The sequence below is a fragment of the Takifugu rubripes genome, chromosome 22 (assembly GCF_901000725.2).
Source record: "Takifugu rubripes chromosome 22, fTakRub1.2, whole genome shotgun sequence".
NCBI lineage: Eukaryota > Metazoa > Chordata > Actinopteri > Tetraodontiformes > Tetraodontidae > Takifugu > Takifugu rubripes.
This window is the reverse complement of record NC_042306.1, coordinates 14,742,466-14,768,073: the sequence shown is the minus strand read 5'-3', so window position 1 is coordinate 14,768,073 and position 25,608 is coordinate 14,742,466. Positions and strand designations below refer to the sequence as shown.

Here is a 25,608-nt window from a genome sequence, read left to right as displayed (position 1 = left end):
TCTTCAGCGCCCTGGCAGTAGTGTGTGTGTGTGTGTGTGTGTGCGTGTGTGCGTCTATGTGTGTGTGTTTTAATTGATTGATGGTAGAAATGCTCTCTGGCTCTAACTACTGGTGCACCTCGCAGTGATTTGCATCCTATAATAACCCAATCAGAGCACCTTCCAGGGGGGTCGGGGGCAGAATTCTTGAGACGGAGGCACCGAGTTGCCCCCTTGAACAAGAACGGGTTTGGATTTGAGATGTGAGCGTCTGCCGTTCCTTTTGGTAACCAAAGCAAATCTCCTGCAGCTCTGAGCCAGCAGCAGCAGCAGCAGCACCAGGACCCGGTCTCAGGGTTCCCCTGCGGAGCCGCGACCCCTCAGAGCCCCCTGCTGTCCCCCAGGATGGGGCAGGGTCAAAGCCCAATGCTGCAGCCGAACCAGGTCCAGACGCAGCCTCAGGCCCCCAACCAGGGAGGACCCCCTGGGTACCAGGCCAGCACCGACCTCAACGGATGGCCCCAGGCCGGCGGCATTTCCGCCAGTAACAAGTGAGCGGACGTAGATCGGCCGTGATATTTGACCCAAAAACCTGCTGGTTCAGACCGGGCGTGCTGACTGGCTTTGCTTTTTCCCAGTGTTTATCCCCAACACACCCAGTCACAATATCCCACGCAGCCCAGCGTGGGAATGTACAGCGGCAACAACAGCCTGAGCCTGGGCGTGATGGCCGGCAGCGCCGAGCAGGTGAGCGCCGCCGCTCATATCGAGGGGCAAAGACCGGGGAATGGATCAATAAACCAGCTGTGTTCTGCTGATCGCTGCAGGTGAGCGACGGCAGCCTGATCCTGGAGCAGCTGGCAGAAATTGATATGTTGACGCAGGAGGGTGATGCAGGTTCTGTAAGTCCCACATTCTCATCTTTGTACACATAAACCCCAGAGCGCCACACAAGAACGAGGTTAGCGTGAACTAGCATAGCGTGAACCAGGTTAATGTGAACCAGGTTAGCGTTAGCCAGGTTAGCGTTAGCCAGGTTAGCAGGCAGCAATAACAGTCCAGCTAAAACTGAGACCTGGGCCTGAGTTTGAACTAACAAGTCTCAGAAACACCCTCGAACGGTGGAGGTGGATCTCTGTTAAACATGTATCACTATTATTATGATGATTGTTATTGTGTTCGTATAGAATCCGATAGAATTAACTGTAAGTATCAGTTTACTTAGAGGCTCCTATTGGGTTGAATTTGGATTTCTGTTTTTATTTACTGCCACATAAAATATCGAGGTGGTCGTGACATCAGGACACTTTTCATCTTGTAGGAAATTAAAATGTTGGAGGGAATTTCCAGATCCAATCAGAAATAACTGGTTCCGACAATAAATAATCACAATCCTTAAACGTCGCCATCCACCTCCTGTGAAGACTCCATGAGTCTGGATTCCAGCCTTTGTGGACCGGATCTCCGCTGCCGCTGAACCGGGCCTCATTTTCTGTCCTTTATAGAATTTCTGCTGACCTCAGCACCGACGCCGAAGCACAGAAGCAGCTCAGGAGGATGACCAGCACCAGCCGGTGCACAGGCACCAGACAGAGCCAGGCTGGACTCATCTCATCACACTAATCCCATAATTTCAGATTCTTCAGTCAATCTGCCGTCTGAAGAAATGCACAACATGAAGGTCCAACCAGAGGAGCGGTACCAGGGGAGCGGTACCGAGAGCCTGGGCCCCGGCGCCAGTAGAACCCTTCACACTGATGCCTGTACTACACATTTACTGCACAGCCAGTCGCGACACTGTTCATCTCTTCTGTGAAGCATTTTACTGTATAAAAAGTAATGTTTATTGATTTTTGTAATCAGCGAAAAAATCCTGGAAGTGTTTAAATCAACTGTAGAGTTTATATGAAGTATAATTTAATAATTTATTGGTCCGCAATAGAGAGTTTATAAAAATGAACTAAAATCAAACAGAAAAAAAACAACCTTTTTTTGTTGTTGTTGTTGTTGTTACAATCACGTTTCTCCAAAGATTTATTTTGAAGGTTCTTTGGGGTTTCTGCCTAGAAAAAGAAGAGCAGCTCGGGATGCTAAATGCTAACAATGCTAACTGTGTGAAGAGCTGACGTCAGCAGTCCGACGCTGGACGAGTGGGCAGATTTAACCTGATTACGGTTCTTTTCAGAGCCCGACTGAAAAGCTTCATTTCAAACCAACCAACAAACAAACAAACGTTTTAGCTCTTCTCCAGTTCTGAAGGCGGATCAGAGGTTCTGGATGGACAGAATCAGAAAAGCGGGACGTTTGAAAACATTCCCTCTGCTGCTGCGTCTGTCAGCGAGCTTTAACTCAGACGTTCTGGAAGCTGTGGAGGTTCTAGCTGCCCGCTCCCGTTTGTGTCCGGTTCTGAGGCTCCAGCAGCAGCTTCAGAACCGGGTCGGCCGGGTTCACCTGAGGCTGCTGCTCTGCTGACGTCCACCACATCGGTCTGCTCGTCTCCAGATGTTGGGAAGTGTTCTGATCTGCTGGAGCCCCGACCCTGCTGACGGACCGGTTCTTTCTGGTTCCGACCGGTTTGAACGTGAGCGTTGCGTCACGCTGTGATTCACCTGTGGACCATCGGGGAACCTACAGCCGAGCGCCGTCACAGGCGATGCTGAACGTTCTGCTGTTCTGTTGCTAAAAGGGGCATTAAGGCATTTTTGACCTTTGTTGACCTTTGGGGCAGCGCTGTGATGACATCACTAACTGTACTTGAGCTGGTGCCCCCCCCCCGGGGGGGGCATCAGGTGGGGCATCAGGACATATGATGATATGATTCGCTGACAATGTTTGAACCTTTTTAGAGCTTTTGGAACAGACTTTTTAAAGATTTCCTTATGTTGGGTTGTTGACGCCACCAGTGAGTGGAAAAGCAAAGTTTCTTGTGATTGTTTAGTTTCTTTCAACAATCCACATCTTTTATTTACGGCTTTAATTTTCTAGAAACTTGACAGTTTTACTATTTGAACTGGCCAAAGTCACTAAACCTGGTTGTTGAATATGTGCATTTGTTTTTGTTGTCCTGTAAAATCTACTTATTGGATGACCCCTTTTGGATGACGCACACACACCCACACACACACACACAGACACACACACACAGACACACACACATACACACACACAGAGTGCAGTACAGTTTATTCAGTGTGTATTTATGCAAAAATCCAGACTTTCACACTTTATGCAAGCTGTCCATCTTGCTTTTGCCAATGCTGCTTGTTAATTTATGATTCACTGTAAATAAATTATTTTTATTGGGCCACACTGACTCCGCCCCTTTTATCTTGAACCCAAGGCCAAAGGTCAAAGCTTTCATGACGCGTGAGGCCTTTTTGAGACCGGTGCAGTACTCGCTGTGGACACCAGGGGGCGACAGGAGAAAAGTGCAGCTCATGCTGATTTTGATTGAAACCATTGAAATGGTTGGTGATCAAAAACATCATTAATCACACTGAAAGTCTGATTTTAAAATGTTTCTGTATCTTTACCTGCTCCGTTCAAATGTGGTCGAAGTAGCCTGCACGTCACTCGCAACCTTTACGTCCTCTCCACTGAACAATTCAGGGGTGGAATTTCTTTCCAGGGCTCCCGGTGACCTTTATGTGGCCCCGCACATTTAACACGCAGGTAAAATATTCTGAAATACTGATCAACCATTGTGTTATAAAAACGTTATTATCAAAGTGTGGAGACACGCAGATAAAGGTTACAACATGCAGGCGATTGCGCAACGTCACGAACTTGAAAAAAGGTCACAGATTCTGTGTAATTCCTAATATAGTATTGGATGCACGAGCCCAACATTTGCTGCTTATAGATGTGAACAAACACGGGAAACACAAAAGTTTCCAAAGGTTTTGGCTGACATTTGTGTGTGTTCAGCGTGCGTGTTCACGCACGGAATTCCTCTCATAATGTTATCGTTGTGTGTCGCGGGAGCAAACGTTTCCTCCCGTTGCAACACTCTTTTTAGACTTGACATTAGATTTATGAATCGTTGCTGGACGCGCGCACGGGTCTCTTGCACGTGCGCGCCCATTGGGGGGCTGACCTGTCCATCAAGACCCGGGCCCGAGCACATTTTAGGAGCTTGTGGAGAAAACACGGCATGAAACGACAGTTATTTTGAAAAACCTGTTTTCTCTTTTTTGGGGGGTGTCACGGCATCTTTCTGCGTACAGGATCTTCGAGGGGGCGTGTCCGTAGTGGTGAGGGCGGTAACCACTGCGGCCCGGCTACAGTATCTTCCTGCTGTCACCTCCCGACTCTCACTCTTCCCCTTAATCCGTTTACTTTCATTTTCGGCAGGTGACAGCGCACAGGCTCGGGCATGGCTGGAGCAGGGCTACTAACGCGACAGGAATCCAGGAAATTCTTCGAGAATCCCTCCGGCGCTGGTAAATCTATCGCGGTTCTGACCAGCGGAGGAGATGCCCAAGGTAACGATGCTCGCCCCGAGTTCCATCATCGGACAGAATCGTGCTCATTAGATTAATTCCAAAATCCTGTCATTAAATGTCCAAACATACATCTTTCAACCCAGTATGGGGATTTTCTACCAGATTATTAATTTCACATTAACTGAGGGGATTTCAGGGATGTGCCATTCACCAGATTCAGTCTACGTTATGTAGTTTCCTTCCTGATAGAAATTCCTTCCCTTTGGTTCAGAATTCCGACATTTCCAGCTGTTGATGGTTGTTTGATCAAAACGTGGCTGAATCTACGTGACTGAATCAACGTGAATGAATCTACGTGACTGAATTTTCCAGGAAACGCGACAGCGTGTCCGATAATAGACGAAGCACTTAGCTTGTCTGTGAAGACTTATCACCGTACTGATGCATTCATGACCTGTAGAACTTTTTTCCGCCTCTTCGTTAAAAATGCATTTAAAAGACTTACATTGGCGATGGAATGATAAAATAACAGGTGATTATTATCAGTGGATATTTCACATCGCCGGTTTCTCTTGGAGGGAAACGGGGGTTTTGTCTCGAACCTGGCATTCAACCTAAAATTGGCATTCGTAGACCTGCGTCGCCTACACGTGTGCATGTAATCCTGTGCGCGTCCATGACATGCTGCTCAAATTAACTAGATTTCTCTAGTTTTTTCTTTAATCAGTCAGAACAAATAGTGAAAGTGCGTCTTTTCAACTCGTTATTAGTCTCTATTTTACTTTGCGTGATTGAGGGTTTTTATATTTTCCTTCTCCCTGATCGGACTTGCTGTACAATTTAGCTATTAACGCTTAAAACGTGTATTTTTTCGTCTTTTAATTAATTCTGGTTGAAACATTACTCCAAACAAAAACTCATCTTGAATCACGGAAAATTAGTCAGAAGAGGATCAGTGTAACGTTAGACGAACCCAAACAATCTATTTCCTGTTAATACTTTCAAAATAAAGGGTCTCGGCCGCTGTCTGCGCGTGATGCTTTTATTCCGAAAGGCCCGCCGCCCTCGTTTCCGGTATGCTTGCGTGTGTCTTGCCGCATCCTGCCAGCAAAGGCAGCGCTAAGCCTACGTGATGATCAACGAGTATGCAGCGATGCCGCAGAAGAGGAAATGATGTGAAAATGATGTGAACACGGGCAACAACCATCAAAAGTCTCCTTCACGCTCTTTTTTCTATAGGCTGTGGTTGGAGCTGAGCGGTAAACAATCCTCCTGCGGGCCTGCAGCGTCCCACATGTTAAAGGGGTCCCTCATTGACAGGATGGGGGGGGGGGGGAATTAAACTTTCTGGATGAATGTAAAGTTGAAAAGTAGCAGTTCTTCAGCCGAACTGTGACTTTTTTTACTGTAAGATTTATGATCTGTTCGCATCGCTAACGGATTGTTCAAGTCAAACCATATTTGGTCCAATAATATTAAAATAATGGTAATAATAATAATAATGGAGGATCCCCCTCAGCCAATCAGCACCATCCTGGTCTCTTAGCAACAGTAGCCCCTCCCATCAGCCCCCATTGGTGCTCAGCAGTGACCGAAAGCACGAATCTGCCCAGACTCTCTTCTTACGGAACCTGGTGTGAAGGTGTTCATGGCCAGGAACCTCGTTCAATCGATTAGAGAAAACCAACCATCCCGTTCTTCTGCTCAGGCGGGTTACTGAGGTTCGGGGGGGGGGGGGGGGGGGGGGGGGGGGTGCCAGCGGGGTTCAGTCATGCGGAGCAGGGGCAGTAACTGGGGCAGCTTGTGAAAAGCATGTTTATTAGAAAGGTATGTGGCAGAGAGGGTCCGGCTGCTTCCGGCTGCATCGCCGTGTTTGTGTCACACGATCAGCATCCGATCCACGACTGGATTTGGCTGATTCTAATCGGGCACATTCAGTTGTCACGGCAGCTCAACATAAACCCTCATTAAAGTTTTAGCAGGGCTCCCAGTACCGAAACCAGACATCTCTAAGCCCGGCGGACCTCCAGTGTTTCCTTTTATAATCAATCAATAACATTGCCTCAGATTTACCCTCTCCCTACTTTCACTAAAAGCTCCATCAGACCGCGGAGGCTGTTTTGGCTCACTCGACCCGCCTCTCTCTCTTTTGGGCCTATGGTTCTGTTTGGAAGCTGTGAGTCTGCTGCTTGGGGGGGGGGGGGGGGCACAGGGCGACATGTCTGAGGACATACGTGCATCTGATACATTAAAATCTTCTTTCAGAGTTTCTCCGTTTCCCGTCTTTCTGATTTGGACGACCGGTCATGTGACGTGATGTAACTGTCTGCAGGTATGAACGGGGCGGTCCGGGCTGTGGTCCGGATGGGCATCTACGTGGGGGCGAAGGTCTACTTCATCCACGAGGTGAGACGGGACTCAGCAGACATTGTTTCTTCTCCCAATGGATCCTCCTCTTTATAACTGTGTCATCACAGCATGGCAGTAAATGTCAAAATGTAAACAGAGGACCGAGCCATCGTTAAGGAACTTTATTAGAACAGCACAACAACACAGATTTTATGTCAGAGAGTAAAAATAAGTGCAGAAATTCTTTGATTCTGCTGTTTCCTGGTCTGTTTTGGACATCTGAGGATAGTTTAACTGTGACGTGAGCGATGGCAGAGAGAGACGAGCTGGTCTCAGTGAGGATGTAATTGAATAAGAGGGCACAGGCTCAGCCTCGTTCTTCTCAAATGACCACCGAGACTTGATCAGAGATTTTATGGACAGTGTGGCTTTGATCTCTTTGATAAGTAAGAACTAAATATTCTTTATTTAAGAGCACTACTCTTTAATACTTTTTACCCTTCAGATGCAATATATTTTTTAAATGAATCAATTAATTAAATTTACTGATGCAAAATGGCCGATAGTAAAAAAGAAATGAAATTGTTGCGGAATAAAAAGGAGCGACTCTGGTGGGACTCGAACCCACAACCTTTGAATCACCTCTCAAGTGCTTGACTAGAAGTCCAATGCGCTATCCATTGCGCCACAGAGCCCGTTACGTCATACGTACATGACTAGGTATAAATAGCCACCTGTTTTCAACAGAACGTCGTGAGGGTTTGATAATACCAGGGTACTTTAAAAAGTGATTTGGTCAAACGTAGGAGACACGACGAGTTAAATATGAAGCTTTGTGTGGTACTAAAAGAGTACGAGAGTAGAGATTTACGGAGCGCTAATTGATTTAATGTTGTAAAACTGGTGTTGGAGAGGTAGTAGAGGCTTATACTAACAAACTAATCCGTTTTTTAAAGTTTGTAGAACGTGCTGAGACTGAGTTATGATGATTTCTGAAGCGATTCTTCAGTCTTCTACGCTCTGGATCACGTGCTTCTGATCCCACCGAGCCTCCTGATTGGTCAATTCTTGGTTACTGGTCGGTGCTGATTGGCTACATTCCTCAATTCTTGGTAATTTTTAGATTTAATAGGGAAGGTGATGGCTGTCATCACCAAAAATTACCGAGAATTTACGGATGATAGGGGGCGCCATAGAGCCGGTTACGCCATGTATTCGTGAAAGAATACAAGTTTTATACTTTATAAACTGGGAGGTTACCTGGATCCACGGATATTTGGAAAGATGTTGCTTTATGTAGATATTGAGTGTATGTTTGCTTGTACCTGGACGCAGCCACCACAGTTTAGTTGCTTCCTCTCAGGGCTACCAGGGGATGGTTGATGGTGGTAACAACATCAAAGAGGCCACGTGGGAGAGCGTCTCCAGCATGCTGCAAGTGGTGAGTTTAATGGTCAACAACACAGGAAAATGAACAATCTCGAAACTTGAACACAAACCTGAAGCCTGAACTCATGGAAACCATATAAATTAAATTAAATGCAGAAATGCATTTAGAAAATGTCAATGTTCTGTGGTTTCCTCAGGGTGGCACAGTCATCGGCAGTGCCCGCTGTAAAGAGTTTCGTAGCCGCGAGGGCCGTCTGAAAGCGGCACACAACCTGGTCAAGCGCAGCATCAACAACCTGTGCGTGATTGGTGGAGACGGCAGCCTGACCGGCGCCAACCTGTTCCGCGAGGAGTGGAGCGGCCTGTTGGATGAGCTCCTCAAGAAAGGCAGGTTTTTAGATACGACACACGTTTGAATAGATTCCACCCCATCTAACGTTGACTTTCAGGTCTGATCGATGAGGAAGAAGCTCAGAGGAACTCAGAGCTCCACATTGTTGGCATGGTCGGCTCCATCGACAACGACTTCTGCGGCACCGACATGACCATTGGCACCGACTCTGCGCTGCACCGGATCATTGAGGTGGTGGACGCCATCATGACCACAGCTCAGAGGTGAGGAGACAAAATAAAGTCCACTGTTGGAACATACAGTCGCTTCCATCTCTACTGTTCATTTTCCTCCTTTGTAGCCACCAGAGGACCTTTGTGCTGGAGGTGATGGGCAGACATTGCGGGTAGGCATTTCCTGTTTTAGTGTTCTTGGTGTGCTGCTGTGCTTCGGTTGTCCAAGCAACTTGGATGAACACGTTCTTAATAGAAAATATCTTAGGTCAACACTAATGGAGACTATGTGGTCATTTGCAGATACCTGGCTCTCGTCAGTGCCCTGGCCTGTGGGGCAGACTGGGTCTTTATCCCAGAAATGCCTCCTAACGATGGCTGGCAGGACAGCATGTGCCAGAAACTGTCGGGGGTAAATATTTGTTAAAATATCCGTATCAGACCAAATCTTCAAGCTAAGCTAGTTGCATGTATTGAGAAGCTCTCTCTTGATTCTGACATTTGAACCACTTTTAAACCAAACTGACCCTCGATGCAAAAGCCGACTCTGGTGGGACTCGAACCCACAACCTTTGAATCACCTCTCAAGTGCTTGACTAGAAGTCCAATGCGCTATCCATTGCGCCACAGAGCCTGCGTGTCCTTGTTTCTCAGCTTTTTCCATCGTCCCATAATGACTCCTTTGACCTCTATGTCTGCGCAAACGTCCCATGATGACTTGTGTTTGTGTCCTACTGCTGAGTGGCCACCGGGGGCAGTAGTGTAGTTTCCCAAAAATGGGAGGAGAGGAAGACTTTTTCGGAGTTCAGGATGTGTTTGATGGGAGCTGAGAAATGATTTCACTCTGTGGGTCACAGTAAAAGGGTGTGATTAGACCTGCTGAGTTCTCTCCTCACTACTAGCTAAAGGTCCCATCACTGTCCTGCTTCTGTATCTTTTCAGAACCGTGCAGATAAGAAAAGGCTGAACATTATCATTGTGGCTGAGGGGGCCATCGACTGCCACAACAAGGCCATCACCCCTGACTACATCAAGGATGTAAGTAAGCAGACGGAGCCCGCTGAGGTCGTCTGTCCTTTGGAATGGATTCGGATTTCCCATTTTCACCAGTGTCATTAGCATTTTCTGGTAAATCTTTCTGACGCTAATGTGACAGGAAATGTTTGCATGGCTGTTTGGTCCTTAACCTCTCCATGTATCCCTCATTTAAGCAACCAAAAAGGAAAACAGCTTCAGCGTTGTTGTGATGAGATACATTTAGAACGATTGGTTGTGCTCAGTTGCTATGTTTAGCGCGCTATCTTCCCTCTTCGCTCCCTCTCCAGCTGGTTGTGAGCCGTCTGGGATTCGACACCAGGGTCACCATCTTGGGCCACGTGCAGAGAGGCGGCACTCCGTCGGCCTTTGACAGGATCCTGGTAAATGTCTTCATTACTTCTCAGCCTTTTGAAAAATAACGCTGAAATGACCCCCCCCTCTTGTCCATCATCACGCAACACCTGTTCTCCATCTTGCAGGCCAGCCGCATGGGCGTGGAGGCGGTGCTGGCGCTGCTGGAGGCCTCGGCGACCACCCCGGCCTGCGTCGTGTCTCTGGTCGGGAACCAGGCTGTGAGGCTGCCTCTCATGGAGTGCGTTCAGATGGTAAGAGTGTGGTCAACTGTGGTAAACAAGCGACCTTTGAAGGGCGGCGTCCGACCGGCGGAGCCTAAACGGCTGCGAGCGACCCCGCAGTGTTTCCAAAATAAGCAGGAATATTTACAGTGGGAGACGTTTCTGTAGGTCTGAAGTCACAAATGTGTCATGTATGTTTACATGACATCGTGGTGCCTTCAATGAGCCCCGGACACCAGAGTTTTCCTATCCAGTTCACGTGGCGTCCTGATTTTCCTCATTATGCCAAAAGGCTTTAATCTTGCTGCCCCTCAACACACCAGCAGGGGGAAATTAAAGGCAAGGTGCATTTTGAAGGGAACTCTTGGTTGTGTCATCAGACCCAGGAGGTGCAGAAGGCCATGGATGAGAAGAAGTTTGAGGAGGCGGTGCGGCTGCGCGGCAGGTACTTAAACGCTGCTTCGGTTTTCCTTTGATCTTTGGTTGACGCTAAAGGTTTTTCCCTCATTTCTGCAGGAGTTTTGAAAACAACCTGATCACCTACAGACTCCTGTCCTTCCGGAAAACCGACTCTGAGCTTCCAAGCGTAAGTTCCCATCAGGCATCCATCCGAACGCCCCCCCCCCACACCAGAGCGTTGACGGTTCCTCGTGTGTGTCTCCAGCAGCAGCACTGAGGTTTGAGGTTTTCACGGTACCATCAGGTACTTCCTGCTCGGGTGCCTCGTGAGATGCTAGCGCTTCGTTTTTTTCTGTCTGTCCTGGGGGGGGAGGATGAGGATGGGCGACGAAGAGCAGCTGATGTGTGTGCTGAGTCACGAGGCTGAAGGTCACAGAGCAGACGGCCCCTCTCACACATTTGACATTAGCGTGCCGACCTTGCGTAACCAGGCACAGGTGTAAATATTGCATGTTTCGGTTAGTCATAGAATTCATTAATACATATTAGGCAGCACAGAACATGATTGTTTCCATGGTAACCCTACGGCAACAGCATCATGCTCTGTCCTCCTTGTTTAAAGTGCAGGAGACCTTCGGGGTCTCTGTCAGATGGTCTGTGCTGCCACCTCAAACTGGACAGGCCTCAGGCAAGACTGGGAGGGACACGTCCCAGTGAGGACCCACGTACTGGACCAGCCGGACCAACTCGGCTAATGTTTAGTTCTGACCGCTGGAGGGTCGGCTCGTCACCTTTTCTCCACATGAGACAGGCTGGAGTTGGGCCGATCATGGATAAATCCCAGTCTGGGAAGTTTTAGCCATTCTTCACTCCGAGTCAGTCGGTTCTGATTCTGAGCTCCACATTTCTGGGCTTGTTTATCGTCCCTGAGGAGCTTTAAGCCGGCAGGTGGAAAAGAACAAGAGCCCGATTCAGATTTCTCCGTCGTCAGTCTCGCGTCTGTCCACTTTGACCTTTGACCCCCTCCACGCGTCTTCATGCTGTTGTCTCACCTGTGGCCTCACACATCCTGAAGAGCTTCAGGCTGAGCGTCGTCATTGCTTCTGTTCCAACGAAGCCCCTGTGGCTGCACGTCCCGGGCCTGGCCCGACTTGCTCAGCAGCATGAAGCTTCTTGCACGTGAGAAAAACGCTGCTTTTCTGATCGGAGCGTTCGGACTCGGACGTTGATACGAGGCCGCGGAGGCAAACCCGATGACTCGTTTCACCTCTGCAATCATGTGTTTGTCCTAATTAGCTGGAGACGTTGCTAATGAGCCCCGCGGCGCCGGTGGAGCGGCGCTTTGACTTCCTGTTGATCTTTGCCGCCCACAGAGCTCTTTTAACGTCGCCGTGTTGAACGTGGGCGCCCCGGCCGCCGGCATGAACGCCGCCGTGCGTTCAGCTGTGAGGGTGGGGATCGCAGAGGGCCACAGAATGTTTGCTGTCAACGATGGATTCGAGGGACTGTCCAAAGGACAGGTACGTGTCCAGAGGACAGGTTCGTGTCCAGAGGACAGGTTCGTGTCCAGAGGACAGGTACGTGTCCAGAGGACAGGTACGTGTCCAGAGGACAGGTTCGTGTCCAGAGGACAGGTTCGTGTCCTCCAGATGGAGGAACCAGGGTTCCTGCTGGACTCCTCGGGGCGTCACCATTAAGGGCTCTAATGAATAAATGTTGTTTTAAACCAGATTAAGGAGATCAAGTGGGGAGATGTTGGTGGCTGGACTGGACAAGGTGGATCTCTGCTGGGCACCAAACGGTGGGTGGTGTCATCTGAGAAGACTGAGAGGAAATTAGGCGCTGTTTAATTGTTCTGAACGTTTCCTGCGCAGAACTCTTCCAGCCAAACATCTGGAGGAGATCGCCAACCAGTTCAGGATCCACAACATCAACGCGCTGCTTGTTATCGGCGGATTCGAGGTTTGCCAGATTATTGATACTTTACATTTGAACTTTATCAGCATATTTGATCCAATGATAAATGACAATCATAATTTCGTGATTTTTAAAGCCCGTTTTTCGGCTGTTGTTTTTAACCTTATGATAAACCGTATAGAATCACTTGTTATAGGTAATCGCTCCTTTTCTATATGTTATTTATATTGAACTGAACAAGCTGCAGAGTCAAACATCAGAATGATTAAAAACTAAAACAAAAAATGCAAAATTCCAAATAAAGGCACCATTTTCTGAATCTGAACCTATCAGCAGAACAGCGTGATAACAACGATGAACGCTAACGATTGTAGACACGCGCAGTAACCTAGGAAATATGATGAGGATGATGGATGTGACAGTGTGTCCTGACTCTTCCAGCTTGGTCTGAACATGGCTTCTCTCTGTCTCTGTGTGTGGAGCTGCGACCTCCTGTTCTGTCCTTCACCGTCCATCGTGATTGGTCTGGCTCTCTCCTTGGCTTCTCACCCCCCCCCCCCCCCCCCCCCCCCCCCCCGACCCCCCCTGCAGACCGCTGTGTCCCGCCCTCCAGTGTCTCCCCTAGCCGCTCTTCCACACCCGCTTTAGGATGTTGACTTCAGGCTTGACGCCAAGTTCGCTTTGTTTGGATTTCCCATTAACTCGATGCGCCGCCCACAGGAAAGGGAGGAGTTGCCAACTATAGACGTGTCTTTCCTCTTAGCAGCAGTATATCTTTAATATTCCCCCCCCTCCTAACCAGGATCCATTCCTTTAGTTTGTCGTGGAGGCTCAGACGTCAGATCACAGCCCTTTCAGCTTCTTCCGATGCGCCCGCTAACCTCGCCGGTAAAATGCCACCGCTTCAGTTGTTGTTGCTCCCCCAGGCTCCTCCCCCCCGTGACTGTTCCCTGGTCAGCGTGAGGCCTGTTCATGTTCCTCCCACACCTCATCACCTCTGTCTGTTACTGTCACCGACCTCTGAGAAACGTGCTCTCGCCGCTGCAGGCCTACATGGGATTACTGGAACTCTCGTCTGCGCGGGACAAATATGACGAGTTCTGCGTGCCCATGGTCATGGTCCCCGCCACCGTGTCCAACAATGTCCCCGGGTCAGACCTCAGCATTGGCTCAGACACGGCTCTGAATGCCATTACTGATGTAAGTGCAGCTGCAGAGTGTGTGTGACCACACACCCGCACACGGGGGGAAGGGGGGGGGGGGGGGGGGGTCTCCGCTGATCCACAGCTCGTTTCTACACAATCAGAAGGTTCCTGTGAAACGTCCAGTGGGAGTTTCAGTCCATCATCTGCTTTCACATAAACAGACGAGGTCACCGTGTCATCGTGGCGTCAACAGGCGGTGATGCAGGTTCAGGCAAAATAAGCAGAATTTCTGGCTTCAATGACCTCAAAATCTCCCCCGTTAGACTTTGTCAGTGTCTTAATTAGGGCAGGTTCCCTTCCAAACATGTGGATTTACAGCAAATGAATCCTTGATAAAGTTAAGCTCCCCAAATATATATATATATTTTTAAATAGAATTGTCTTTTTGAGTGTCCTCACAGCATTTAAGGAGTGGAAGGTTCTAGCTTTATGCCCCACACCAGCTTTAAATGTCAATATTTTCATGCTGATTTGTCCTGTGATTTGTCCTAATAAGCCAAGTGAGGAAGGTAAAACTAGGATTTGAGGACCCCCCCCCCCCTTCCCGGTTCCCTTCTGTTTGTTGTTGGAGGCGAGCTGGAGAGCGAAGCTCCCAGGTAAGTGCCGGGCATGCAGTGATGTGCTGTGGCATGTGGCGCCGCCACGCTCCGGGCAGAGCGGCACGGGCGTCCTGCCTGAACCTGTTCTGCCTTTCAGCGTTGATGTTTCGGGAGCGTCCGTCTGCATGGCGTGCGAAGTCTCCTGCCACTGAACGCGGCTTCAGCCTCGCTCCCGCTGCTGTCTTGAGGTCAGGTCCTCGTCCCGTCTCCGACTGCATGAAATAAACAAACTCCGCTCAAGTTCTTGTCCATAAAAGGAGGCTTGGCTCGCGGCCTCTGGAGTCCCCACCCGGGCCGCTATCTCCGGTCAGCCGGGCGTAACTGCCCACATCAACACGTCAGCATGAGAAGCCAAACCCTCCGCCCCCCTGGAGAGAGCCGACCAGCAGCACGCACGCACGCACGTGTCACACATGACTGTGCTTTAATAGATTCACAGATCATTTGGACTGAAGAAAAAAAACCAAACAAACCCCAAAACAGACCACATAAGATCTGTCGGTTGCTACGGTAACGAAGGCACCGCCTCTATCCTGGACCAGCCTGTAGTCTCCCACACAAGAGCAGAAAGCTGTGTTGTGCGCCCCCTAGCGGTGTATTAACGTGTTGCGGCCACCACCATCAGGCCTTTGAGTCGCTGCTGCAGCTGATCGAGGCCCGGGCCCACCACGAGGAGCTCTGCATCCCGATGTGCATGCTGCCTGCAACCATAAGTAACAATGTGCCGGGTACTGACCTCAGTCTGGGAGCCGACACGGCCCTCAACGCCATCGTGGAGGTAAGGCAGGAAAAACATTATCATCTCTCTTCGCCGAGGAGGCAATCGAGTTTCAAGATCCCAAAAAAATCAAAGTGGATCGTTTTACTTCATGTTTTGACTCATTTTGGCCTCTTGAATCATCAGTTGAAAGGACTCAAGAACTGTGAGTACACAGGTGCACAAGAGGCCTCGATGTGCATGCACGTGAAGCGGAGCGTTGCGTTCTGTGTAGTTTCACTTGTGTAGTTTCATCACAACTCCAGTTGGATGATGTGGTGAGAACAAATATCTGTTATAGCAGCCAAGAAATGTTTTAAAATAAGGATGCTAAATGTGGGATCTTCAGATTTACCATAATCCAGTAATAATCCAGTCATCCACCTTTATCAAATACTCAACGTCAGGTTAATTAATTAATTAAACGCTCGGCTCTGCTTCGACCATTTTGGTCGTCTGGTGACACGTCTTTATCTCAGTGAAGCCAAGGTTTGTAGCCATGGTAACGTGTTCCCGCCCATACATCCCAGATCAATGGGAACCAGAACTCACTGAATACATTAAACTAAGTTAATATCATTACAGGTTCGAATTTTTATGAAACTGCACTTTATTTGAAGCGTTTGATCCCATTAAGGGGGAGGAGCTTAACTACTGTATGGCGGCGCATGTTTTGGCTTCACTCCTGAGGAGGTCCTGAGGAGGCTCTGAGGAGGCCCCGAGGGGGGTCCTGAGGAGGTCCTGAGGAGGCCCCGAGGGGGGTCCTGAGGGGGTCCTGAGGAGGTCCTGAGGAGGCCCCGAGGGGGGTCCTGAGGAGGTCCTCTCTCCAGAGTGCTCCTGTATTTACTCAACACTCTCATTCAGACATGTGACCGCATCAAACAGTCGGCCAGCGGCACCAAGAGGAGGGTCTTCATCATCGAGACCATGGGGGGCTACTGCGGTTACCTGGCCACTGTAGGGGGTCTGGCTGCGGGGGCGGACACCGTCTACATCCATGAGGAGCCGTTTGACATCCGAGACCTTCAGGTCAGAGAATCACTTGTCAACCACTTCATATCCTGGGGATTACCTGAACCATGTGATCAGTGCCAGGGGCCCACAGGTGATCCAGGTTCTGATTAATGATCCATGAACTGGATCAGCGACAGATCCAACACAGTTCAGGATCGAGACAAGTCTTATTGAATACGGTGGCGCGGTTACACATTTTTTAAAAAGAGTTTTAAAAGGGAGAGAATATAGTAAATATTTAATTTGTCTCCCTGACAACGCAGAAACAGGTTTAAAAAGTCTCATTTAATCTCGTTTAAAGAGGAGATGAGACGAGACTTTATCGTCTCATGTGAGACGCTAAATGGCGCCATCTGGTGGCTGAAACGTGTCCCTGCACCCGTCCAGCAGATAAACTGGTGAGCGTTACTGGTTTCATCACATCACTTCTGGTTTGTTTTCTCAGGCCAACGTGGAGCATCTGACTGAGAAGATGAAGACCAGCATACAGAGAGGATTAGTGCTCAGGTGAGACACACACAGCCCATCTCTATCTATTCCTGATAGCATGCTAAATTAGCCTCACCTGAAATATAACCTTCACGCAGGTGCATCGCTCTTCTTCAAAGAGGCTCTTCTCAGTTGCCATCAGCTGTCCTTCTATGTCCACATTTGTCAAAAGCACCATGGGTTTAGGACATAAATCACGATTAAATGTAATTTGTCCCCAGGTGAAAGACCCCAGGTAGAGCCAGATGGTTTGACCTTTAGAGCCGTTTGTGTTTCAGGAACGAGAACTGCAACAAGAACTTCACCACTGACTTCATCTACCAGCTGTACAGCGAGGAGGGCCGAGGCGTCTTTGACTGCAGGAAGAACATCCTGGGCCACATGCAGCAGGTCGGAGACGTGCGCGCACGCCACGGATATTCTCAAACTTGCCTTTTAAACGCCGGTTCTCCTCGCAGGGAGGAGCGCCGTCACCGTTCGACAGGAACTTCAGCACCAAGATTGCTGCCAAAGCCATCCAGTGGATCTCGCAGAAACTGACCGACTGCTACAAAGGCGGTAAGAGGAGTCGCCGTCTGCTGGGCCGCGCCGCCGGGCCTCCTCACTGACGCCGGCTTTGTGTGCAGGACGAGTGTTCGCCAACTCGGACGACTCGGCGTGCCTGCTGGGGATGCGCCGCCGAGCTCTGGTGTTCCAGCCCGTGTCGCAGCTCCGGGGCGAAACGGACTTTGTGTAGGAAATGAAAACACACGCCAAGCAAACACTGTTTTAACTGGAGCTGTCAGAAGTTGTGTTGTTGTTAAGAGAGTTTCTCCCATAATTATGAGAGTAGCTGGTGAGTTTTGTGGTCGAACAGTGTGAGACACTGATGACCATGAGTAGCTCAGACAGTTAGGCACTGGGCTGGTGAGCAGAAGGTTCCTGGTTCAAGACCAGCACTGGGACATCTTGACTCCCATCTTCACACTCAGTATTTCAAATGCTTCATCTTGTCTTTAGCAAAAATGTGTAGATCTAAATTAACACTCTTCCTGCATTAGTGGCTTTTTAAGCCACCTTTTTTAAGCATCTTCCAGCTTAAAAAGCGACAGCTGGACCCTCTGGGATGATGGGGGTCATGCTGGGGTCCACCTGTTGATGCTTCCCTGTTGCGACACACACAGATCCCAGCTGGACCTTCAATCACCTAAAGGGGGACCCTGCAGAGCCTCCAGGGTGACTTCATCACACTCTGAACAGTGGGAGACGCTGGTCATGCTGGGGTGTCCCAAGGTGCTCTGTCCTGTCCTTTTGTCAGTGCTGGGTCTTGAACCAGGAGCCTTCTGCTCGCCAGCCCAGTGCCTAACTGTCTGAGCTAGTGCCAGCCCAGTGCCTAACTGTCTGAGCTAGTGCCAGCCCAGTGCCTAACTGTCTGAGCTAGTGCCAGCCCAGTGCCTAACTGTCTGAGCTAGTGCCAGCCCACCCACCTCCTGGTTCAATGGTCATCATTGCAGCCATATAGCGATAGTGCTGTTGAGGGTGGGCGGAGCTTAAAAAGCCACCAATGCAGGAAGAGTGTTGCAAATAGTTTTAATTTAGATCTACACATACACATTTTTGCTAGCAACAAGACAAAGCATCTGAAATACTGAGTGTGAAATAACGGTCTTCAACTTCCTGTTTTCCTCCTCAGTCACAGGGTCCCCAGGGACCAGTGGTGGCTGAAGCTCCGCCCCGTGATGAAAATCCTGGCCAAGTACAAGACGAGCTACGACGTGTCCGACGCCGGTCAGCTGGAACACGTGGCGCACGTGCGACCCAAAGACAGCAAGGCCACCATCTGAAGAGGAGCCCCCCCCCCGACAGCGCCAGTGTCCCCGAACCAGCTGCAGATCATTAGAAGTTACAGATTAGTCAGAAAAGAATCTTTATTTTAGGAAATGACAGAAGAAACTTGCCAGAATGTTGTTGCGCAGAAGCAGAGCTGAGGTTGTGTTCTCGCTCCCATGATATTATTAGTAATATAAGAGTATTTAAGTGAAAGTGTAGCTTATTTAAATATTTAGGGGATTGTAGCACAGCGAGCCGACGGTGGCTGATAGATTTAAGCACTTTGAACCACAGTAACGCTGCTGAGTGTTTATGGCAGAAGCTTCACGCCTCGGTTGTCGAGTCGCTCTGGTTGTGTGTCCTGCTCTGTGTCGTAACCTTGTCTCTGCCGCTGTGATCCATCCTGGGCTTTCGTACGTGGTGGCATTCCACTAACCCTAACCCTGTGTGGGGCCGGTGCGGAGGACGGCTACAAGTTGTGTGCAACATTAACTTTGTGTGCAACATTAACTTTGTGCGACGGCAGCGTGACGTGTTGTGGAGCAAAAAAAAAAAAAGCTTTTACTGTGTAAACTGATTTCACCAACATCTGCTCAATTTTCAGAGATTTGGTTTTGCCTGAAACAAAAATTAAAGGGAAAAATGACGGGATTATGGGTACGCGGTTAGCCGATTCCTCTCTCCTTACGCTAAGCTAGTCACTGGTTAGTTGGCCCATGAACAATCAATGGAAGTGTGACAGAACTAACGATGCAGTTTTTGAGGTTGCACAGTTTAAAGGGCTGCGCAGCGACTCCGGCTTTCGTTCCGTTGCCTTCATGAGCTGCGTTAAAATCGCATCTCTGAGAAAATAAGTGTTGTTGTCAGTATTGTTAAGCTGTTGTTACTGTGCCATCACTGCTTGGAACAAAGTGCTGCATGTTCGTGGTGTTGATGATCTGGAGGATCTGCTAATAACCGAGGGGAGAAGACGTCCAATTATCCTGGATCTATACCGAGTCTCTGGCGTTCAGGGTTCAACATGCTGGAAAATGATATTAAATCTAACCTGAATCATGAATTTGTCTCTTGGTGGTTTGTAAACCTCTGAAATGTACTTCAGGAAACAAACTGGAGTAAAATTCGACCCGGACTAGATTTTCCATGATGTCGAGGCATCTTTTTAATCCAAAAATACCTTCAAATTGGATTATTTGATAATCCAGGACGGATCTTTCTGAATGTCTTCGTTCTCTGGGCCCAGGACGGCGGCGCCACACGTCTGCTGGCCGACACCCAGGTACCTGCAGACAGGAGAGCAGACGTCTGAGGGACAGGCCCCGGGACAGGCGCGTCCCCGGGACAGGTGCGTCCCTGGGACAGGCGCATCCCTGGGCATCCCCGGGACAGACGCGTCCCTGCGCGTCCCCGGGACAGAACACATTCTACCTTTCTGCTGCCTCCACCAGGTTTCTGTGATTAACGGCGAAGAGTTTTTCTCTGTGTTGCTGCTTCATCTGGTCCGTGACTCCACTCAGGAAACGACTCATTCCTGCAACAAACACACACAACAACGGGGGGGGGGGGGGGGGGGGGGGGGGGTTACCACCTTCAACCAAAGATCCCCGTCCTTTTAAAACGAGCAATTGTCTGGCTTGAACCACACAAACGTCACCTTTGTCTGCGGGGGCCACAGGCGAGTCGACAGACGAGAAGACGGACAGTTTGGCCTCGTCCACGTCCTGCTGGGTGAACTGTCCCGACTTGGCCCAGTCCACACTTTCACCAAACACTTTTAGGGTCTGCACCGAGTTTGGGTCCCTGTCAGAGGGAAATCAACCTTTCTCACTGGTATTTTTAATGGGACGATTCCTTTTTTAAAACTCTGCCAACCTAAAAGTCTTAAATGGGGTAAATGTGTGTGCGCCAGGAGGTCCAACCCACCTGTACGAGTAAAAGGAAAACAGCCCTCCGCCAACCATGGCCCCGCCCCCATAGGCTCCGCCCTTCTCCCGGATCGCACAATGCAGGAACTTTGCAGTCATCATTCTCGCCAACACACACAAACTGTTGGGATAAAGAGCCGTCGAGTTCAACAGGGGATCACCTGTATGTGGATCAGGTGGATCAGGTGGATCAGGGCCCGGTTACCTGGCGTAGTCCTGGTGGGAGAACGGTACTGCACGGATGCACTTGCTAATGAAGTTGACGGGAAAAGGCATCTGAAAGAAGGTTTTCATCTGACAGGGGTGGAAGTTCAGCTCCTGAGAGGCGACGGAGGAAGGAAAGGGTTGGTTAGTCGGAGTTCTGAGATGATCTCAGGACAAATGAAAAGAATGAAGCAGACTGACAGAGATGAGTTTCCTGGTGGGTCCAGACTCATTTAGAGGGTCGAGCGGTTTCTACAAGGAAGGAACATTAAAAAGAAGAAGACATGAAGCAGAGAACGAACAACGCCACTTGACTGACAGCTTGTTCTACCTCATTTATGTTACTTCTGACGGTTTTACGCTGCTTCCTGTTTTTAGAAACGGCCTCCAGGAAATTCTCCAGCTGCGCCGCTGCGTCACCCATCCTCTCCGGGGTCGCGTTGACGGCACACCTGAAACAGACGAGCGCGTCCGGTAAAAGACGCACGCGACACTGACGCGGGCGCGTTCACGTCTCTGGGCCGACCTCATGTTCTCGGGGTTGAAGAGGTGCTTTTTGATCCTGGGCAGAATCCGGATCACCTGGGTCAGGTCGGACATCTCTGCGATCCTCTTCGTGAACTTCACCTGGTTCAGTGAGGAGCAACGTCAAACACCAACGTATTCTGGCAGACGGCGAGCCACGAGGAGCCCAGCACCCACCTGCTCAATCCCCCCAAAGACCTCCTGCAGGTCTCCTGCCGGGGTCAGGTGGCGGCCTGCGCGGGTCATGGCGTACACGTGACCGGAGTAGGAGATGCCGTTGGCCAACTCCTGCGCGGCCATCATCACCAGCACTCGGAGCCGCTCCTCATCTTCGAGGCGGGGGCTAGGAGACAGGAGGTGAGACGTGAGACGGCGAGCTCTGAGCGTCTCCTGCCGGCGCCTGAGGACACACCTGTTGAAAATGTCGCTCCACAGCTGGAACATGTGAGGGAGGTTCCTCTCCAGGGAGGAGGAGAACAGGAGGATGCCCTGAAGGTGACAACACGTAGATTAATGAACATTTAACGTCCCGGAGGAGATCAACAACACACACACACACACACACACACACACTCGGCTGACCTGCTCAAACATGTCCAGTTGGGTGGAGTCAGGGATGACCTGGGTGGACACAGACATGCCTCCTGTCCTCAGCTCCATCTGCTGGGCCTGCTGCCTGTAGTCCAGAGCCCCACAGCCCATCCTGGCCGCACAAACACAAGCGGGATGTTCTACGTGGGGGGGGGGCGATCAGCCGCAGCCGTAGCATGTTCAGCGTTACTCACTTGGTAATGACGCTGCAGAAGAGCGGGACGTAGAGCCTGAGGTCCTCCGGCAGCGTGTTCAGGCTGCACATGGCTCTGAAGTACACCAGGCCGTTGGTGGGCTGCTCACAGTACTGGACGGGAACTCCTGCTGCAGGACAGGAGACAGAACATCTGCTCAACGCCTTTAACCAGGACGCCGTCACAGACCGCAGCGGCGCCGTCCTACCAGCAGAGCCGATCTGGACCGGCGTGATGGGGATCGTGGGGGTGATGTCGGATACTTGAAGTGCAGGTAAACAGGAAGCGTCCTGAGTTTGGCTCTGAGCAGCCAGCAGCTCCAGACCTTTGCAAGAGAAGCAACATCAGCTGTTGGCAGAGGGTCAAACTCTTCGAAACCACGACGAGTTGCTCTCTTTGGAGCCTTAAACATTAAAAAAGTCAAACTCAAGCCCGTGAAGTTTTTGCTACCTTTCTCGTAGATCTCCTTCCTGTCAGCGTCTGTCAGAGCCTGGACCTTTCCGCCAAGTTTCTCCTCTTCAGCCTTCACCTGCTTCTCCATGTAGGCCTCATCTGGCTTCATGGAGAGGGTCAATCTGTGAGTGTTCTCCTGGAGGGTGGAAGGTTGGAGGAGGCAGAGACAGGCCCAAATTAGGTGATGAGCAGTGTCAACAGGTCTATCGCTGCCCTTTGAACCCAAACACTTAAGAAGTCAGATAAATGGATCTTGGTGTCGTCGCTACTCCATCAACACTATTCCTGCCATGTGAGGAGCCAACAGCCTTTAAACAAACAAATAACTCAAATCTGGGGACGGCGACACCCTGCACTGATGGAACTGACCTCTGCCCTGACCGCTTCACTCACCTTAAAGTAGTGCCTGACTTTATCCTGCAGGAAAGCAGGGTTTTCTTTCAAAGCCCGTCTGAACTCCAAAACACTGGTGTTGATCTGCAGCAGCTCCACCGGGTCGCCGTTGTGGTTCCACGACGACGCGATGTACTAGAACATACAGGGAGCCCTCACACATGCTGCCACTCCGGGCTCCGTACACAGAAGCAGCCTGATGACACGAGCAAAGGTCAGATAAACTCACCGAGGCCAAAGACAGACCAAAGTTTGTGGACTGGTGTTTCATCTGAAGTTCTATCTTGTGGAGCAGAGCCTCGATTTGTTCCTCCTCAAATCCATTCCTGTGACAACAAATAGAGAGGGGCTGATTCCTGTTCAGCCGATCTACGTCTGGCGTTTGTAGCCGCCACGTCATCCACAGAATTAGCTGGTCTTTCTGACCTAAACCATGGAATAAATATTTGGAGCACAGCGACATTGGGTCTCTTATTTAAGGGCTAAGAAAGGTCAGCATGAGGAGTGTTGGAGCGTACTCTATGATGTCATCGATAGTTTGGCTGATCAGGTGTTTCACCCTCTCGGTGTCCTCCTCTGCGATGCCCTGCAGTCCGATGCTGAAGGAGGCCTCTTTGGTGCTGCCGTCATACCTGGAAAAACACGTTTCAAAACAGTAGAATTCCCATAAGTGACGAACTAACTGATGGCCCCGACAGGTGCGATAGGCGTGCACACACCCCACCACAGAAGAGAAGTCCGTTCCGATCTTGGGCTCGATGAGAGCTTTGTAAAAAGGCGAGTTTGGTCCCGAGATCATCAGAGACGACAGCAGGCTGAGAGTGAAGCCTTCAAACGTGTCAGTGATGCTGCACAGAGAAACCAGGTGTTACCAAACCACCGAGCACGCCAGGTCCACCCAGAGGAGACGGCGGCGCCTTACTCTCCCAGCAGGTAGCTCACACACAGCGTGTTCTGCTTGGTCGGGTCCGGAGCCAGAGGGTCGGGGCTGCAGGTCACATGGTCCTCTCTCTGAGGAGAGGAAGAGAAGAGGAGGCACGAGGGGGCGTTTCCCTTAACTAAAGATGAGTAATTACACGTGCTCCTAACTACAGCACACCTGGATGTGACTTATTTAGAAAGTGGATCAAAGCTATTCAAGGATTTCACAGGAAGGTTCTTTAAGTTGGTCACAGCTGGAACATCTGTACCCAGTCAATACTGTAATGGTGTTGGGACACATCCTGACTGAGATGAGATGAACTTACAGGGCAGCTCCAGCGCGGCTGAGCAGGGACCTCCGTCTTTGGGTCGATGCATTCAAACCTGGACAGAGCTTCCTCCTCAATCTGCTTCAGATGTTGTTCCAGAGGTAAATCACCATAGGTGAAGAATCTAGGGAACACGTTCAGGACCCACTCAGCGTGTCACCTTTTTAAAGATTGTGTGTTTGACCCTAACGTGTGTGTGTGTGTGTCTACCTGGCGTTGCTAGGGTGATAATGTGTGGCGTGAAACTGTCTCAGCTCCTCCCAGGTCAGGTCAGGGATGGCCAGAGGCTCCCCCCCCGACACCACGGAGTAGGTATGGTCCGGATACAGTTTGTTCTGGAGGTGCTGGGCATAAACTCGCTCGTTGTCCGACTGCAAAAATCAATTCAGAGGAATAAAATCAGAACTCGATTTGTGATACCGACAGGGAAAGAGTGCCGCTTCAGAACGACGCGGTGACTCACGAAAGCTCCCTTCATCTCATTAAACACCACCCCTTTAAAGATGAGGGGGGTGTCGGCATCAGAGGGGTTTTCATTTTCCAGCCGCCAGCCTTCCTGCCTGAACAGACCAAAATCCAAAATAAACCCAAAGGCAGCGTCACGGAACCCTTCAGGTCACATCGGACCCATTTCCCACCTGAAATCCTGCTCTCGTAAACACGGGAAGAAAACTGCGTCCAGATAAACCGACAGAAGGTTCTGGAAGTCCTTCCCGTTTTGTGTTGAGAAGGGGTACATGGTGTAATCGCTGGCTGCTCAGACACACACAACACACATCAGCCCAGTCCCGTTTCTGAACACTGAATCTTTAACCTTTATTTTCGGGACGGTTTAAATGAGAAGGTTCTCGCTCCGTACCTGTGAAGGCATTCATGAACGTGGACAGGGACCTGTTAAGCATCTTGAAAAACGGGTCCCTGCAGGGATAACGTGCGGACCCACACAGCACCGTGTGCTCCAGGATGTGTGGGACGCCTGTACTGTCCATGGGAGTCGTTCGGAACTGGACACTGGAGCATATGAGGCAGAGATTAGTCAAAGGGACAAACCAGAGGGTTGATGGCAGCCGCGTCTACCTGAAGAGGTTGTTGGAGTCATCTCTGGCTGCATGGAGGTACTGAGCTCCAGTTTTATCGTGCCTTAACTTCACTGCAGTCAGAAACAGATCAGGGACAGCTACGACCTGGAGATAAGACAACAGAGACCAACGTTCCAAACAGCGGACCAGAGTTCTTCACTCAGGTTCAAATAAAACACCAGGATTCCTCCAGAATCGGAAGTGCTGCGGCGTTCCCACCTCCTTCACCGTGAAACCGTGGATCTTCTCTCCGGGATGGTACTGAAGAGCCCTCTCCTTTGCTGAAGTGCCTTTCAGCCTCCAAGTGTGCTGGCGGCCATTTAATCTAGATAGAAATAAGATTTTGATTCAACTAGTGAGAGAGGGTTTTATTTTAAATCAAACACACATTCAGACACTCAGGCCTGGGAAGCAATGGGAATGTTTACTAGCAGTACCATGCATCACATCCTGCCGGACTATTATT

At 50.0% G+C, this 25,608-nt stretch overlaps 3 protein-coding genes and 2 non-coding genes across 11 annotated transcripts in view; 2 read left to right on the top strand and 3 right to left on the bottom strand.

Moving 5' to 3' along the window:
- The window catches only part of LOC101064944 (nuclear receptor coactivator 2-like), a 29,135-nt gene extending 25,849 nt beyond the window's left edge, over positions 1 to 3,286 (top strand). For all 5 annotated transcript variants that reach the window (XM_029831387.1, XM_029831386.1, XM_029831384.1 and 2 more), the window contains 4 exons: positions 290 to 530; positions 618 to 726; positions 807 to 881; positions 1,485 to 3,286. In XM_029831387.1, the coding sequence (XP_029687247.1) occupies positions 290 to 530; positions 618 to 726; positions 807 to 881; positions 1,485 to 1,496 (437 nt within the window). In that variant the 3' untranslated portion in view covers positions 1,497 to 3,286. The remainder of the gene's footprint in view (positions 1 to 289; positions 531 to 617; positions 727 to 806; positions 882 to 1,484) is intronic.
- Positions 3,287 to 4,095: 809 nt separating this feature from the next.
- LOC101064725 (ATP-dependent 6-phosphofructokinase, platelet type-like) lies at positions 4,096 to 19,588 on the top strand. Of its 3 annotated transcripts, XM_029831382.1 has the most exons (23): positions 4,096 to 4,232; positions 4,333 to 4,463; positions 6,757 to 6,830; positions 8,137 to 8,214; positions 8,360 to 8,549; positions 8,612 to 8,777; positions 8,855 to 8,899; positions 9,030 to 9,138; positions 9,669 to 9,764; positions 10,052 to 10,144; positions 10,244 to 10,369; positions 10,720 to 10,784; positions 10,856 to 10,925; positions 12,112 to 12,258; positions 12,469 to 12,539; positions 12,613 to 12,700; positions 15,085 to 15,237; positions 16,081 to 16,245; positions 16,676 to 16,737; positions 16,998 to 17,109; positions 17,178 to 17,277; positions 17,346 to 17,451; positions 18,392 to 19,588. In XM_029831382.1, the coding sequence occupies exons 2-23, from the start codon at positions 4,355 to 4,357 to the stop codon at positions 18,540 to 18,542; spliced, it is 2,376 nt and encodes a 791-aa protein (XP_029687242.1). In that variant the 5' UTR covers positions 4,096 to 4,232; positions 4,333 to 4,354; the 3' UTR covers positions 18,543 to 19,588. The 3 variants fall into 3 exon arrangements, with proteins under 3 accessions (XP_029687242.1, XP_029687241.1, XP_029687243.1); XM_029831381.1 differs by lacking the exon at positions 4,096 to 4,232 and having other exon boundaries at positions 4,245 to 4,463; XM_029831383.1 differs by lacking the exons at positions 4,096 to 4,232; positions 15,085 to 15,237 and adding an exon at positions 13,703 to 13,855 and having other exon boundaries at positions 4,245 to 4,463.
- Positions 7,377 to 7,468, bottom strand: trnar-ucu (transfer RNA arginine (anticodon UCU)). Its single transcript is given in 2 exon segments — positions 7,377 to 7,412; positions 7,432 to 7,468. It is a non-coding gene; the product is annotated as a tRNA-Arg (tRNA).
- trnar-ucu (transfer RNA arginine (anticodon UCU)) lies at positions 9,269 to 9,360 on the bottom strand. The gene is given in 2 exon segments: positions 9,269 to 9,304; positions 9,324 to 9,360. It is a non-coding gene; the product is annotated as a tRNA-Arg (tRNA).
- The window catches only part of pitrm1 (pitrilysin metallopeptidase 1), a 7,724-nt gene continuing 387 nt past the window's right edge, over positions 18,272 to 25,608 (bottom strand). The window contains exons 2-28 of the mRNA XM_029831380.1: positions 25,362 to 25,467; positions 25,141 to 25,247; positions 24,923 to 25,074; positions 24,702 to 24,816; positions 24,527 to 24,623; positions 24,274 to 24,434; positions 24,061 to 24,187; positions 23,736 to 23,824; positions 23,533 to 23,661; positions 23,332 to 23,445; positions 23,043 to 23,139; positions 22,814 to 22,948; positions 22,418 to 22,556; positions 22,176 to 22,292; positions 21,968 to 22,097; positions 21,765 to 21,885; positions 21,595 to 21,671; positions 21,360 to 21,525; positions 21,184 to 21,284; positions 20,989 to 21,109; positions 20,859 to 20,909; positions 20,659 to 20,771; positions 20,452 to 20,574; positions 20,183 to 20,328; positions 19,957 to 20,059; positions 19,706 to 19,811; positions 18,272 to 18,584 (exon numbers count right to left, since the gene is read on the bottom strand). Coding sequence (XP_029687240.1) covers positions 19,718 to 19,811; positions 19,957 to 20,059; positions 20,183 to 20,328; positions 20,452 to 20,574; positions 20,659 to 20,771; positions 20,859 to 20,909; positions 20,989 to 21,109; positions 21,184 to 21,284; positions 21,360 to 21,525; positions 21,595 to 21,671; positions 21,765 to 21,885; positions 21,968 to 22,097; positions 22,176 to 22,292; positions 22,418 to 22,556; positions 22,814 to 22,948; positions 23,043 to 23,139; positions 23,332 to 23,445; positions 23,533 to 23,661; positions 23,736 to 23,824; positions 24,061 to 24,187; positions 24,274 to 24,434; positions 24,527 to 24,623; positions 24,702 to 24,816; positions 24,923 to 25,074; positions 25,141 to 25,247; positions 25,362 to 25,467 — 3,031 coding nt within the window. The 3' untranslated portion in view covers positions 18,272 to 18,584; positions 19,706 to 19,717. The remainder of the gene's footprint in view (positions 18,585 to 19,705; positions 19,812 to 19,956; positions 20,060 to 20,182; positions 20,329 to 20,451; positions 20,575 to 20,658; positions 20,772 to 20,858; positions 20,910 to 20,988; positions 21,110 to 21,183; positions 21,285 to 21,359; positions 21,526 to 21,594; positions 21,672 to 21,764; positions 21,886 to 21,967; positions 22,098 to 22,175; positions 22,293 to 22,417; positions 22,557 to 22,813; positions 22,949 to 23,042; positions 23,140 to 23,331; positions 23,446 to 23,532; positions 23,662 to 23,735; positions 23,825 to 24,060; positions 24,188 to 24,273; positions 24,435 to 24,526; positions 24,624 to 24,701; positions 24,817 to 24,922; positions 25,075 to 25,140; positions 25,248 to 25,361; positions 25,468 to 25,608) is intronic.

Excerpts from the sequence above, each read along its gene's own strand:
- LOC101064725 (XM_029831382.1), top strand. The coding sequence starts at position 4,355 with ATGGCTGGAGCAGGGCTACTAACGCGACAGGAATCCAGGAAATTCTTC. Across the intron at positions 10,926-12,111 it reads CCGACTCTGAGCTTCCAAGC|AGCTCTTTTAACGTCGCCGT; the intron begins GTAAGTTCCCAT and ends TGCCGCCCACAG. Across the intron at positions 17,278-17,345 it reads GACCGACTGCTACAAAGGCG|GACGAGTGTTCGCCAACTCG; the intron begins GTAAGAGGAGTC and ends CTTTGTGTGCAG.